The sequence below is a fragment of the Ascidiella aspersa genome, chromosome 7, assembly GCF_963924565.1.
Source record: "Ascidiella aspersa chromosome 7, kaAscAspe10.2, whole genome shotgun sequence".
NCBI classification, from domain to species: Eukaryota; Metazoa; Chordata; class Ascidiacea; order Phlebobranchia; family Ascidiidae; genus Ascidiella; species Ascidiella aspersa.
Window position 1 is genome coordinate 30,805,741 of NC_139453.1, and position 15,909 is coordinate 30,821,649.

General features: G+C 33.8%; 1 protein-coding gene across 1 annotated transcript in view; it reads left to right on the forward strand.

The window, feature by feature from the left end:
- LOC146138943 (E3 ubiquitin-protein ligase XIAP-like) overlaps positions 1–12,353 on the forward strand; it is a 65,420-nt gene extending 53,067 nt beyond the window's left edge. The window contains exons 3-11 of the mRNA XM_083394742.1: positions 7,336–7,408; positions 7,979–8,079; positions 8,343–8,525; positions 9,418–9,529; positions 10,025–10,100; positions 10,959–11,052; positions 11,532–11,665; positions 11,933–11,981; positions 12,109–12,353. Of these exons, the coding sequence (XP_083250868.1) occupies positions 7,336–7,408; positions 7,979–8,079; positions 8,343–8,525; positions 9,418–9,529; positions 10,025–10,100; positions 10,959–11,052; positions 11,532–11,665; positions 11,933–11,976 (817 nt within the window). The 3' untranslated portion in view covers positions 11,977–11,981; positions 12,109–12,353. The remainder of the gene's footprint in view (positions 1–7,335; positions 7,409–7,978; positions 8,080–8,342; positions 8,526–9,417; positions 9,530–10,024; positions 10,101–10,958; positions 11,053–11,531; positions 11,666–11,932; positions 11,982–12,108) is intronic.
- The last annotated feature ends 3,556 nt before the right edge of the window (positions 12,354–15,909 follow it).

Here is a 15,909-nt window from a genome sequence, read left to right on the forward strand (position 1 = left end):
AGGTACGTGTCAGCCTTTTATGTAGAAAAATCTTGTGTTTTTGTTTAATTTGACTGCTTTCTCTTGACCAATACAGCTTGATTGTGTTTTTAGTGATAGACATGACAAACAACACCCTGTGGTCGATGAAAACAGCATGGTTTCACAACGTCGGCGTATTTCTCAGAAACCTTCAAGTAGCACACTGCAAAACGTAAGCCAACCTGACATTTTTAAGTCCAACCAACTTTTAAAGCTAAAAAATTTATAACTTCCGGGGCACTGATTTTCTACATAGTTTATGCAAAGCAAAGACAGCCATCCACTTCATGATCAATGTCATTGGTAAATACATAGACGAGGGGCGGGCAACTTCTCCAGTCGGTGGGCCTGATATGGGAAAATAAAGTACTTGGCGGGCCGGATTCCTAATCGATAAATGAAGTCGCATAATGACAGCTAATGTTGTAGTCTTTAAATAAGGCAACACTTTCATTGCACTGCAAACATAGGCTACTGCTTTCTTGCCGATCTGAGTGAAAAAGTACTTCGGCATCCAATCCTTGTTAAATTTGCAACTTTACGTTTCTTGGCAAAATCCAAGGGAAAATATTGATTGTAAATTCTAAATCTAATTTGAGAACACACGATAAGACCTAAAAAGGACCAATACCTAAAGCAGAATCAATCAATAAAACCATAGTATTAACACCAACGACATAATAAAGCCAAACACGCAGTAATATGTACGACAGAATAAGAACTGCATCGTCTGAATAAGACATAAATCTGTCGAAAAGGCCTAAATGACCAATACAACGCCTGAAACTGTAGGGCGAGGGTATGTGAAGATCGGGGGCCATGTGTATAATGGCATTGTTCGTTTTGGTGTCGAATATTGGGCGCTTTACTTTATAAGGGCGCAGTTATGGCACCTGATTTTCTGGCCCTCTTTGGGGTTATTGGTGGGTAATGGGTTAGGGTTGAAATTATTAGGGGAGTTAGTGATTAACTTACGGGCGGGGTTTAGGGTTAGTTAAACTGTTTTATCGGCCTAAATGTGGCCATTTAGGTCTTATTCCGACGGGTTTGTGACTTATTCCGATTTAGATTGTACTACGACTATTAGGTATTAGCCTTATCTTATTCGGAACTGTGTGGTATTCCGACATTAATGTTGTTCTTATTTCGATCTTATGGCTGGAGACCTATAATTTTAACCCAAAACAAAGAACCAAAGAATAACTTACAATAACCATTATTTGACGTAGTAAGCAAGTAGTGGGGGATTGCGGCAGACTGTTACCGCGGGCCACATTATTTTACAACGGGAAACTGTCTGCGCGCCGCTCAAAAATTCATAGTTGTGCATGCTTGCCTACATGCAAATTTGAAATATTAGCAAGTTCTTTAGTAAATTTATGAAAAGTTTAGCAGAACACAGTTTGGATCAATCGCTTTAAATACTGATTTTATCTTTTTAATTTAAAACTTTTCATTATTTGTTTTAGGTTGTATATAAATCATGTTTTTTAGAGTCTGTTACTGTACACTACCCTTTTTATGTCAGTTCGCATGGGTGGACTTTTAAAAACATGGTTGCGTACCTAGTTAGCGAAGCGTTATTAATATTTTGTGGTTATATTATACCCTTTCACCTTAAATTGGCTGCAAGTTTTTTTTAACATAGGCCTCATAGTTGCATGTATTTCTAGTACTCGGTTTTTGTTAATTAATGTAAGTTTAAAATGAACTAAGTCGAAAGAGAAAATAAAAAATAGATGTTTAATGTTTTGCAATTTTTTTCTATTTGTTATGGTTAAGAAGCGCTGCTATATACGTTTAACCTGTCATAACAAATTGTTACTTTTTACAGAGCTCTGTAAGACCATTAGTGGAAATTGGAAATCAGTGTCCCCCTGTTTTTCCACAAGCTATTGGATCAGCTCAATCTTATTGGTAATTTTATTTTAAAAACAAACTATGATAATTTACCTTGATTTGACTGGCTACTAAAACTTACAACTAACATGAAATTAAAAACATAAAAGAGCACATGTTTTATTGTGTTTTAGCGCCTGACGGTAAAATAATGCAGCTGGACTTGTCTTGTTTTGGAATGCAATAATTTTTATTAGGGTTTTCCAAATTACAGCCAGTTGGACAGATGCTGGGTTGATTCTGGCCTATGCCATATATGCCCTCTTTTATTAGCTGCTTGATACAGTTTTGTCAAAGAGATTATAACCATGAGGACAAACTCTCACTTTTGCCTTTTTTCTTTTGCCTTTAAGCAATGCATTCTACTTTCGACAGCCGTTACGGTCTGATTCACAATAAGAAAAACATCATCTTTCCCATTTAAGCCTGTTATAAAAATGTACGCTTTTGGCGTAATTTGTTGTTTAATGACCCCTAGTCCTAATTTAAACCGTTTTCTGTTTACAAAATTGACTTGGTAGGACAGGCAAGGTTATCACAAGTTGCGTGACACTTTCTTAGGACCCTACTGTACTTTTTTGAAAGACGTGTTACTGTTAAAATGTACGCGATTGAGCTATGTCGTTGATTTCTGGGCTCTTTCCATTTGGTACGTAGAAAGTAACGCAAAAAAACGGTCTACAAATGCCGCATAACGCAACGCACATCATTATTTTATTATTAATAATAATGCTCTACCAACCCAAACTCAAACCCGCACCGTAACCCGTTGCCGTATGCGGTATTTGTTGACCGTTTTTTGCGTTACTTTCTACGTTAAGATTTATGTGAGGAGTTGGCGTATAAATTAAATTAATATCACTTAGTTTCTTGTTAATCTCAAGGTGCCGAACTCATTAAACTTAACAGTATGGCGGTGTTAATTGTTAGCTTCTTAATGTTTAATGTAAATGATATAGGTATTTTGCATTGTACACTGTACACTACAGAGCCTATTACAGAAAAATAAACTTTTGGTAAACCAAACCCATAAATGAATTGACTTTAGTGTATAAATTTTAGTAAAAATTGTAGAATTCCAAATTTGATAAGTGTGCCGCAAATCAAAATTCTTTTTTGAGGGCGTCGCAAAAAAAGTTTGCGAACCACTGCCTTACATTACTATTGGAATACAAATGTATCTATTTCTATACTACTGTTTAAGATCCCAAATTTAGCGGTGGGGCGCAGTAGTGCTATGCAGCTTGCGAACAATTTTTTGAAGTGCAAATTTTGTCTGCCCCTTGGTGGTAATTCCAGGTTTTCTTACATAAAGTAAGTTGGAGTAATATTTGGTTGTATACCAATTTAATTTAAATAAAAAAAATTGCTCTGCTTGGTAAATGGTAACAGCCCTTGTTCATTTAGGAAATGTTCTTTACGCAAATATATCCTTATCCTAAAGAATACTTTCCATACAGTAATTTTTCTTTAGTATGCCAGTGTTCAGTGCGCAAAATAAATTTATGCTGTACTGCTGCTCTCAATAGTCTTCTATATGCTAGTTCCAGTGTTACAAATTAAGACACATTGAAATTGATACCATAAACTGAAAATTAATACCAAATTCTTTGAAAACATCGTTCAAACAAAAAGTTTTTACACCTCAGTTTGCTGTGTGTAATATTTAACTAGCAAATATTATTGGTGGTGTGCTGTTTGTGCGAGTGAAGCAAGCAATTAGCATTTGTAGTTACATTTAAAAAAGGTAGTCACATTCGAAATCAGTAGTTACCAAATGTCACTGAATTCAGTTAATAATTTTGCAAATTATATTATATTTGATTGCTCAGTATTGGAGTATGTTATAATAATGTTAAACTTCTCCACTTTATTTTTATAGAACTAGCTCGTATTTACTAGTTAAACTATAATAAGAACACATATTCATCTATAACTGTGATTCAGCCATTCTGGGATTATGTTGGACATTGCTTAAAGACATATCAACAGTACACTGGGAAAATAAAAAAATAGTCAGTCTATTCCTCAAAGATACAACAAATCTCTGGTAAGATTATTGTGACAATGAGATCATAGTGTAATGCAAACCATTATAGAGTATTTATTTTACTTATAAACAAAACTTTAAACTGCCATCTGTCCATGGGTAAAGTTTAGGCCTATCTAGTTTAGGGCTACCCAAACTGTTCAGTCTGTGACTGCTTTTATTGTATTAAACTTTTTGACCCACTAGGTTTAACATTTTAAAACATAACATTTCTCGATGTCTGCTTTGGCATGTATTTATTGAAGTAGGCTAATGTGCATTAAATAATTTGCCATTAACATACCAAACAAAAAAAAACAATTTTATAAATGTAGCATGTAGCACTTTGTATAAAATTTAACTCCATGAGCAACCCCCAGTTTGGAAAGCCCTGGTCTAGTTAAACAAAACTTCCGAGTACTTTTACCAATGTTTTGTTTGTGACTTACTGGCATATTTTAAGTATTTATTTATTTAAAATATTTTTTTATTTTAATATGTTACACTATTTTTCTATTATACAGGTTGGAAAACTGATCGGGAACCTCCACTTAAAAAGTTCTGGTCACAGAATGAGCAGATTAAAGAGTAAAACACAATAAATTCCTTCAAATTTTCCACCCTTTTACCATTTGTTGTGCTGCAAGAAGCCTATTAATTAATGTGAAACTTTATTCTCTTGTGGATAACATATGACACTGCTTTACACAAATTCCTACTGGCAATTGTTGACGGCTTTTGATTTGTATTTCTTAAGTCAGGGTGGTCCAAGGTTGCACAATATTTCTTACATATTCTTTACGGGCCACAAAGCAGGCTACATGCATGCCAGGAGCGGATAAACGATTTTCGTTAGGTCGGAGCATGAAGGGGTTTACAGATGACGGCACAAAGCATTGTCAAAAAGTAACTGTCGAAAGATATATAAACTGCACAAACTTTCTGCTATCACCAAATTGTGCACAAATAAAATCGAGCAATACTAATCAGACTAGCAGACTGGTGCGCTCCAAACACGCAAAATTGCATATTTGACAACACTTAATTTCGAAAAAGACTGCATTTATAAGTGAACACAAATATAACTTGCGAAAGTTCCATATAGGACGCACTGCGACTTTCAAACCTGTCTGACACACACAAAAAATTAGACTTTTTTTGCCAAGTTATAGTAAACTGGTTTATTTAATAGTGTAATCGCAAAAATGTAACCCTAACCAAACCATTGCAGTATGCTTACTGATTGTTGGTCACTTATATTTCTTTAAAATAAACCCTGTACGCATTACAACAATTCAACAGTGCTTCGCGGGCCACAAACAATGATGTCTGGCCTGGGTTTTGGACCACCCTGTCTTAAGTAATCAATTTTTGTTAAAAGTGTCATTATTTTCCTACTTCTTTGGTAATATGCAAACTCAGGCAAGCAAAACAAAATAATGTTTATTGAAAATTTATTTGGTTAAACATGGCAGGAATCAATCAATTTAAGGAATGAATAAAGTTCTTGATTGACACTAGATTCCAGAGGCCATTTCAGTATTGTACTCTTTTGTGTAGTACCTGGTCAACAGCGTCTGTAAGAACACAATTTATCGACCAATATATTACAAATGTTTTTTATAATTTAATTAAATTATCTCTCTTTGCACTGATTTATTATATTTATATTTCCAAGTGTGTATTACATAGTAAACGTTTTGTTTTATATGAATAAAATCTTTATAAATTTTTACTTTGTCGTCAAAAGAGTTGTTGAGTTATTACTTATTCTGAATAAATTTCAGGAAATAAATTATAGACTGTAAAAGTATAGTGGCTTAATTTAGAGTAAATAAAAAATTCCACACAGAACTAGGTAGCATATTGTACAGGTTTGAAATCAGGACTGTGGAGTCTGCCTCGAGGAGTCGGTTTGTTTTGCTGGAGTCAGGCTCGGGACTCGAGTAAGACCATGTAAAATTACCCGACTCCCAAGTCTGACATGCGCAGTAAACTAATATGATCGCCAACTGAAAATTGTAAAGGTGGAATATAGCATGTGGTGGAATATTTTCCAACCATGTATTATGAATGAATGAATTATATGACACCCCTATACGTGTATAGCTGAATATCCATTGTTAAACAGGCTGTTTAGTCAGGGCGAGACTCGGGACTCAATGAAATGCCACATTTAACCGGAGTCGGACTCGGGTTATTTTTAACCGACTCCGCAGCCCTGTTTGAAATAGATATTTTTTGTCATTTTCAATGTAAGTTTGCGAAAAGTATTTTTTTACCTTGAGTGCTTCTCATCTATTTTCTCCCTAATAGCTGATAACAAAAGTTTGGAGCTTAACTGCTGGAGGATGTAGTTGAATGAATATTAAGCCCATGTATAGAAATAGGTGACATCTTGTAAACAGCTTAAATATATATATATCTTTATTCAGTTTAAACTTGATTGGATAACTGGTATTAAAAGAATAAAGGTTATTATTCCATTTAATTTCAACAGATTACAAAGCTGCATAATCTGGTGATTTTCTTTTTCAATGAACAATATTACACACTAAGTTTGTGTTCACCGAACCCTATCGAGTACCAAAATGTGTAATGTTAATATTCCTTAACACCAAAAATAGAGAATAATTGAATATATTACAAGATCCCTACTCTAATTTTCTTTAAGTTTTTTACTGTAATGCTAAAATAAACGAAACTGGGGCAATAAAAATAACTTTAAGCAATATTGTAATATTTTGTTTATTGTACTATAAAAGCAAACACAAAAAGTTGTACCAAAAGGCTTACTAGTAATAATAAAAAATGTAAATTCCTCTCCGGCACCCCGGTTTGGAACCACTGGTCTACTCTACAGAAACGCGTTGTACGCTTCCGCAGTCATTAACTAGACGACGTTGGCGCGCCGACGAGTGCATATTATATAGTACTTATGGTTAACTGATATTGTATGCCCTACAGATATTTTTAAGTGTGTTTACACGAAACTCGGCAATGAAAGTTTGACACCTAATTCAAACATAACTTTTAACCTGTCAGAAATGTATATATAAGCCGATTGCTCCAAAATTTTAGCTCACCAACATACAAGTGAAGCCCAGTTGTTTACGTTTTACTATTATGCACTAGAGCGGAACGCTGTCGAAAGTAGAACAATGGGCTACGTCACAGTTTGTCCTCATGGTTATAATCTCTTTGAGTTTTGTAAAATAACTGTATAAATTTTCTTCATTTAACCATAGTCAAGTTATCAAATTTTACATAAAATGTTTTATTTTTTGGGTATATTTTATTTATATAACCTGTATGTGGCCCTTTACTAGACCCAACTTTAAATAAAATATTAGGGTTAATAATATTTTCTGTTTGTGTTTGTTTAGGACTTCTACTCAGGAATGCTTTCAAAATCTTTTTCCAAGTTATCCAGCAAAGTTGCTAGGAAGACCAGGAAAAGTGTCAGCGCAAAACAATCCAAGCACCAAATAACTGAACAAATTCTAATAAACCGATATAATTTTATCTTTTATAAAATTAAAATATATATATGATAGTCAATTAAACAAAAATTATCAAACTTAAAACTCTAAAATTCTAGAATACTGTAATATAACTACTACCCACATTGAAAAGTATTTTAACTTTCTTTGCAATTGTGAATAATTTAACAACCTCCAACGGTTTATAAAAAAATTTTAGAACTAATGTTTAAACAGAAAAAAAACTCCAGTATTTTTGTTATAGTTTAATTTAACCATGTAAAAAAATAAAGATAGACATGAAATGAAGCAAGTATTGTATTACTTACTTATTTTTTATATGGCATGCTTTATTTAGTGACATGTTTTTGTTTTTCAATTTATTTTTTATGGTGTCGACCTTATAATTGCAATGGGCTACTAAGTATTTTTTTGCAAATTAAGAAGTCACTATGCTAGGATTAAACAGTGCAACTGTCTATTAACCAAATTTTATATTTTTAGTTTAATTCTTGTGGTAAAAAGTTGAGTTATTTCAAATTTTCAGGAGGGCCAAGAAACACAGAATATAGAGGAAGCTGAAATTCCATATGCCCGCCACCAAGCTCTGGTTAATAAACTGTCACTTGCAAACCTAGATGATAGAGTGTAAGTTTAATCTATACACCTGTTTGACAAAACTAGAAAAAACATAAATTATTTCCTATTATTATTCTTGGCATTTTAGAGGGATGTCTTACATATCATTGTGTTTGAACTAAATTGTTTGTTACTTTTGATTATTTAATATAAGTTTAATATATGCATTGCTTTTAAATGTACATAGATGTTTAAAAAAAATGTACAGAGATAACCACTTCAGATTAACTTAGCCACTTTGTTTTTTTTTAACTGATGATCTTTCTTTGCAGGAAAACTTTCTATGAATTTCCATTCCTCAAAAAGACGAGGGAACTTTTATCAGAAGCTGGTTTCTTTTACCTAGGAAACTTGGATCGTGTCCAGTGCTTCTTTTGTAAACATGTGTTTGAAGATTGGCTTCACGCTGAAGAAGATATACAGTCAAGGCATAAAGAACTCTCACCTCAATGCGGGTTTGTACTTAAATATATTCCAACTTTTTTAGTCTAGCAATGTGTAAGAAATAAGTAAAGCCTTTAAACCTCTCAAGGGGAAGTGCACTGTGTGCATTCTGCGAGAAATTATAACACTAATTGCATTTTACAAAGTGGTTAGCCTCCACCCATCTGACTACTTTTGAAAATTGTGTTAAAAACTTCAGCCTTCAAGCCATGTATTATATAATTGCTGTTCTGCTAGTAGAAATAATATATCAATAAAATTGAGTTCGAACCTCACTGCAGGCTAGTTGTTTTTCTAGTCTGCTCTGCTTGCATCATTGATCGACAGATTCGGTGAGTCTGCAATGGCTTTTCGGTGTATCAATAAAATTCTGACGAATTTTAATGACGCGTTAAAATGTTACTTTTTGGCTTTAAATCCGAGAATAAGATGCTTTTCTGCTGATGAAGATAATATATGGATTTATGCGGTCATGTCATTCTAAACAAGCTTATTCATTGGGCAAATTTTGCTCATACCAATAAGTGTGCATTTTGATGTTTAATGTCCAGTAAAGTTAACTTTTAGCAAGCAGCTCATACAGTGTTTTGTTTTATACGTTTAGGACACCCCTCTATAAAACCTAATTTTAATTAAAATGCTATTTTTCTTCATGTACTTTAAAATGAATTTTTCAGTGTCTGGGTTAGCATTATTAAAACGAATCGCACTCCTTAAAAAATTGGGTAATTTTATTTATGATTTATGTCCATAATATATCCATAAATATTTGGCATAACTATTCTACGAGAGCAGACCTGTAGATCAGTAGATATCCACTGAACAGCTTGAAGGCCGAATATGCAATATTTTTCAACCCAATAAGTCGATTCAGTCAAATTCTAACACCCCCACTATTTACAGAAGGATTGGAGGTTCTCCGACCAATATTCCGATTTCTCTGTCGGAGAAAGAAGCTTGTCCTCCGAAACAACAAAACATCCCCGAATCGCCAAGTATTGATAGAAACCTTGCGGTCAGTATTCTGATTTTAACTTGATTTCAACCTAAACCAGTGATTCTGCAATAGGGTTCTAATCGTGCAATGGAACTTTTAGTAAATTTGAAAACAAAACCACAGGCCTTATATCATTGTGGACTAAGCCTGTGGTGCTCAACCGCCGGTCCGCCAAATATATTAAATTTTTATATCTCATTTGCAAATACTAAATGTTGAAGGCTTGTCCATCAAATTTAGAACTTCGCCAGTTTCTTCATTTGCAGCATTGTGACGTAATATATCGTCTACGTTGGACTTTATGGTACGTCACAATGCTGCAAGTGTTGTGCCCATTTGTTTAAAAGTAGGCGACAATTAAAATTTATCATTTTTTACATGAGGTATTTGACTTGGAGATTACTTCATAATTTTGCTCTAATTAAGCCTTGACGTGGACTTGAGTCATTTCAAAACGTCTGGTTTACAAAACTGCTCTTGTGAACTATTGTTTATATATTTTACTGTCAACAGGCTGCTTTGGAAAATTTGCCCTCCAATCTCCAAAACACCCCAAGTTCCTCCAACCCCAACCGCTCTGCACCACCAAGTAAGTATTTTTACTAGGTTAACATTTTAGTGGATTCGTTTTTAATCAGTTTAAAAGGTTTAATTAACACAATCACGTTTTATTGAGGACTATCTAATGAGCTTGGTTTTCATGTTAAAACATTTTTTTAAACCATTTGTTATGTGTTGATCAACAGTGTTTTATTTTCAAATATATTTAAAACACGTGGTGAAGTAAATCCAAATTTAGGTCAAAAAATTTATAAATTTACGAAAGTCTAAGAATATCTTTGCATTTTTTTTTATAAAATTGTGTAGCAACCCTGATTTTCTGTGGAATAAGTTGCTCTAATAAGTTAATGGCTGGACCAGGTAATAAACAATATTTGAACCAAGAATAGCCAGTTAATTTGAAGGATTTTCGTGCAAGCAAGACCATGCTGGTAACAGTTTGTTCAAAGTGCTGATTAATTAACGCTAAAGAGCCGCATACTTTTTGTTCGAATCAGACAAAAACAATTTTAAGGTTCGAACTCACGACCTCGGTCATACCGGGACCGTTGCTCTGCCAACTGAGCTACACAGGCTTAGAGGGGAGCAAGTCGAGAAACAACCATAGTACTGTTGCATGCTGCATCATGTTCATAAAACTAGTCTGTGGTGAGGTTCGAACTCACGACCTCAGTCATACCGGGACCGTCGGTCTACCAACTGAGCTACACAGGCTCAGAGGGGAGCAAGTCGAGAAACAACCATAGCACAGTTGCCTGCTGCATCGTGTACGTAAACTAACCTGTGGTAAGGTTTGAAGTCGAGAAACAACCTTTAGTTGCATTGTGGTCAAGCATACAACCTCCTTCTAAATATCTAAATAGCATTTTTAATCTTTTTTTGTCAGGTTCTGGCAAACGAAAGACCCCAACAAGCAACCAAAGCACAGAAGGTCTTAAAAGAAGCAGAAGTTGCTTGTTTAGTGAAGATTCTTCCAAAGGGTTAGTACGAATTGCCAAGTTGTTTACCATTTTTTTAAATTTTAATAGAATGAATATAACAATGTTATTGAAATTTTGATTTTAATTTGGGTTTTGTGAATATCAGTTTGAAATAAAAATTGTAAAACAATCGTTATTGCCTAATAAAATCAAGGATATATTTTTTTAATATTTTTTATCAACTATTTGTTTCATTAATATTGTTGTATTTTTACCAGGCAGTTGAACTGGATTTTTATAAACCGTATTCGTGCTAACGTTTTCCTGACCGTAACCTATCTGAACCATTTTTATAAGATTTCAAGAAACCGAAAATTTATAAACTGGTTTTAATTAACCATGGTTAAACCGGGGCTGAATCGGGACTTTTAAATTGATCCGGAACTGGATGCTCAAAATAAACCTTAAACCCGAACCGTAACTAAACCGCAAAATTCAAACGGTTCAACTCCCTGATTTTACATTTGTTTTATCAACAGGACCAGCCCTCATAGTGGCAATAGCTCCAGTGGTGGCGGGGACAGTTTCTATTTTGGTGATGGTCCTCACTTCTCGAGCCGAAATATGACTGTCAACATTAATCACCACCACTATCATCTGCACTGTTGTTCAAGTCAGTTGATGTTGTAAATGTAAATAAAGTCATTTTGGCAAATTTGTGAAATGATAAAGGTTAAACTAAATACAGAACTAAGTAAACCGATAATCAGTTTTTTGGATGTTATTTGATAACTAGATTTCGCTACTAAAAGCTAATTGCCGTCGTTTGTTTTTATCTATTCGGATTCAGGCAGATTCTGTTATTCGAAGAATAGTTCAGATTATATGTTCTGTAGTAGTTCTTGCCCTGCTGTGTTTGAATTTTATCGTTTTTTTACAGATGAGTGTTTGACTAGAGAATCTAGACCTGAAGATAATAAGTGACACTGGTATGTATATTTTTTTAACAGATAATTAAAATTATTTACTTTTCTTATAATTTGTGTTTCAAAAAAATAACTTTTCATACTTTGGGTAATAGACTGATTTTATACATTAAAAAAAAATTGTTTACAGATTTGCAAAATAAACTACAGAATGGTATTTTAAAGGGATTAAAAAAGGATCATTTTTGACAGCAACAAGACAAAGATGTGTATTGTGTAGCCTATGTATTATGTTTTTATAAAAATATGTAATCGTATAGATTTAATTGCTTTTAATCAAATAGGCTACTTTTACCAATCTTGTTTTCTCAATTTTAATCAATGCCACGATAGTATCACTTGACTCTGTCCTTTTATTTTTTGTACATATGCTTTGTAAATAGGGATGTTCAAAGTAGAATCCCAAGGTATTCTAGAATAATAGGTTTCGAATCTAGAATAACGAATCCAGAATAGCGAATCCTAGTATATTTTTATTAAATTATTTAACCTCGATTTTGTTTGGGGAAGGGATTAATCTTAATCTACCCTACAGGGCCCACAATCACAGCAATAAATCGCCCAAACAATTTTCTAACATGTGTACATTATAATTAAAAAACTCTCTCATATGTTTAACATTCTTAACAACTGTCATCTGAAGCCGTTCTGTAAACTGTAATATGTCAACTGTCCAGGTTATGTCCAAAACTTATATTTTTGCCAATAGTGAGAAAATGCAACACTCCACACAGAAGTCTTAAGCAATTCGGTCCTGATTTTGAAAGCATTGTTAAGTCTTATTGCTTCTTTTTTGACTAACATGATCTGTTATGCAGTCAAATGATGTACTGCAAAGAATACAAAGTTATTATTGACATAACGAATTCTTGACAATTACGTTGTGCATAACTGCATAACTTCCCTGAATATTGGCCTAAAGTTGACCTTAAGTAACCCCATAGCGCATTTTGTTGACGGCCAGCACGTTTTGCAACGCTATGTTACTTTTGCAACTTAACGCATTTAGGGAAATTGCGAACTACAAACCTGACATTACACGTTAGCCGCTCGCCCAATAACGCTTGATTGACACTTAATTATTAGACGAACTTTATCGCGAGACGCGGTAATTGGTCGCCCGAAAAAACGCTGACACTGCACTACGAGGTTACATTTAAAGCAAGCACTATAAATTGGTCGCCGCAGCGACAGGCCAACTTACCACACGCGTTTGTGCAATTAGGCGCAACAATCCGCGGTAAAACATTAAATTATATCGGTTCCAATTACCCGAAATAAACGGCAGAATTGGATTCGAATCCCAGGATTCGATATTTTACTTTGAGCATCCCTAGTTGTAAATTTTGCTTTATTGCGCTTCTGTTCTTAACTTTCCATTTGTGCACATTTTTGTTTTTAAACATCGTTAAAAAATCACCGCACATGAAATTCAGATTATTACTGCCTTCTATTTGGTCGCTATGCAATGACAATCATGTTTGTTAAACTTTTATAATTACGCTCGCTTTCAGAGTGTACTTACTTTTGGAAGTCGCTGGTTTGAGTTGACTACAAGTTGCTCTTTTATCAAAAATAAAAACTTCCTGCCTATCAACCTCTTGAAGTATCGTGTGTTGTGTACACCTCCAGAGTGTGATTACTGTTTAAAAAAAAAGTTGGAAGTGTGTTTATGTGAAGACTTGTTACAAAACTGTTCAAAAGTTTGCCTATTTTGAACGTAAACTACTGGCAAAACTGAAAAATGTTTTGTAATTTTTAGGATTTAAAAAAATTTTTAGAGAATCTATTTTGCTTTTTAATATTTTACATATTTAGCAGTAGACTCATTAAATAGGTGGGATACAAGTCTAAACATACTTTCAGCTGCACGAAAGAAAATTGCATGATTTTAGTAACAGCAGAAAACTGTTTGTCAATCGGTTAACTTAGGATGAAGCTGTTTTATGTAGCAAGCAGATTTGGATAGCTTCTTTTAATTTAACAAAGATGGTTCTTAAAGACACTGAAAAATGTCCAAATGTGTTCTTTTTGACTTTCTTATCCGTTCTAGAGATTTATATGTTTATGTGTCTTGGGAAATACCAGCAGTGTAAATGAATTGACTTCAGTATGTTGGAAAAAATTACTTAAATTAAATCTCTTGGACCTTGGCTAATTTCTTAGGTCCAAATTACTTTTTTTTTATAAAATTGGGGTATTTATCTTGATTTGCACATAAAATAATGTGCTTGTATATTTATTTGTGTTATGTTCTAGTTGAGTTACTCTCTCATATTCGGACGAGTTTACCAATTTTTTAGTTTAACGTAAAATGTTATAACGATTCGTAACTTGGAATAGACTTGTTCTAAATGTCTAACGTCAAGTTATTTACAAACAGTGATGCTTCATTTTGAAAGTAATGTTGAATTTCAATTCACAACGTTTTCAAAATAATTAACCACGCGGTGTCTCTCTTGAGCTAGTGATTTTTGCTAAGCAACACTAGTCTCGCATCAGCCTAAACATAAATTACTGGCCGCTAGGTAGCGTACTTTTAATACAACAGAGAGTTTGCAAAATATAAAAAAAATACTAAAAACCTATTGATTATTCATTAAGTTTGTCGACAAACACGAATCATTAAATGTCATACGTTTGTAATAGGCGCAACTATATTTTTTTGGTAAATTGACTTCATTGTTTACTACTTCGTTTATCTCCAAACCTATCACTTTACATTGCTGGGCATTCTGCACTTTTTATACTTGGCAATTTAATCTGCTGTGATGTGAATTGCCGAGTATATCTCAGTTTTAATTGAGTAACCTCTAACTGCTAGTTATGTCCGATGCTTGTTTAATTGAGCTATTCGATATTTTGGCAAAAATCATGGCCATTCTGATCCCATACTAAATAACGTCATTAATATTGACAGACTTCCAAAGTTGTTTCGTTTTAAATGTGAAATAATTATTTATTTTCTATGCCACATTTTTTATCGTTCAACACTTTTGGCAATAATGTTTTTAATTGAAGAGCTATGGAATCGCGGCGCGCGCTTTTTTTTGTTTCATTGTGACGCAATAAACCGGATCGCGTTACAGCTACCTACAAAAGCAGCAGTTTCTGGCCGAGCTTTCCAGTCTTGCGTAAATCATCCCTTGAACATAGTTTTGGAGTTTTTGAACAACCAAAAAGGCCACGACCAAGCCAAACATGTAGCAAATTACTTAATTAGTGATTGGATTTTAAAACAGAAAAATTGAACTTGTGGGATTTCGGTTTTTCACAATATGTATTCAGAAGCAACACTTTACTTGCTTAGTTCTATATCACCGAAAGTTGTTCTAGCTGTTATCTGTCGCCTTAGCAAAGTTATTATTTTTTTTAGGAGTTCGTGTAAAATAGATGACCGAACAAATACAGTAAGGTCTGTCTGGTTTTAATTTTTTTATATTCTAACACAAAAATAAAAACGATAAAAAAAAATAAAGCGTTATGTTAATTGAGTTTACATTTACTTTTTAACTTATGATGAAATAGATTTTAAGTTTTGAAGGTAATTCATTCCTAAGTCCGAAAAATATTTGTTACCTTTTTTGGGAGTAAAAACACCTTTGATTTGACTCAAAACTTGCCGCGAGAAATAAAAGTCTAAGTATTTTATGACAGACGATCGACTGTTGTGCGGTTTTCCCAACACACAGCAACAGGTGACGCGCGTCTCCATTGTTTACGTGAAAGAAGTTGTTTGTTCTTTTCACAAAGCATCGTTTTACACTAGGGCTCATTCCCACTTCTATCAACTGTAACTTGCTTGTTTCGTCTGCTCTCAAGCAAGTTGGTAAGGAAATACAGTGTTTCAAGTTGTAGCAGTCAGTGAAGTCAGTTTAATATTCGCTATATTTAATGAGCTTTTATGAAGGGCAAGTAGTGTTTAGTTAAT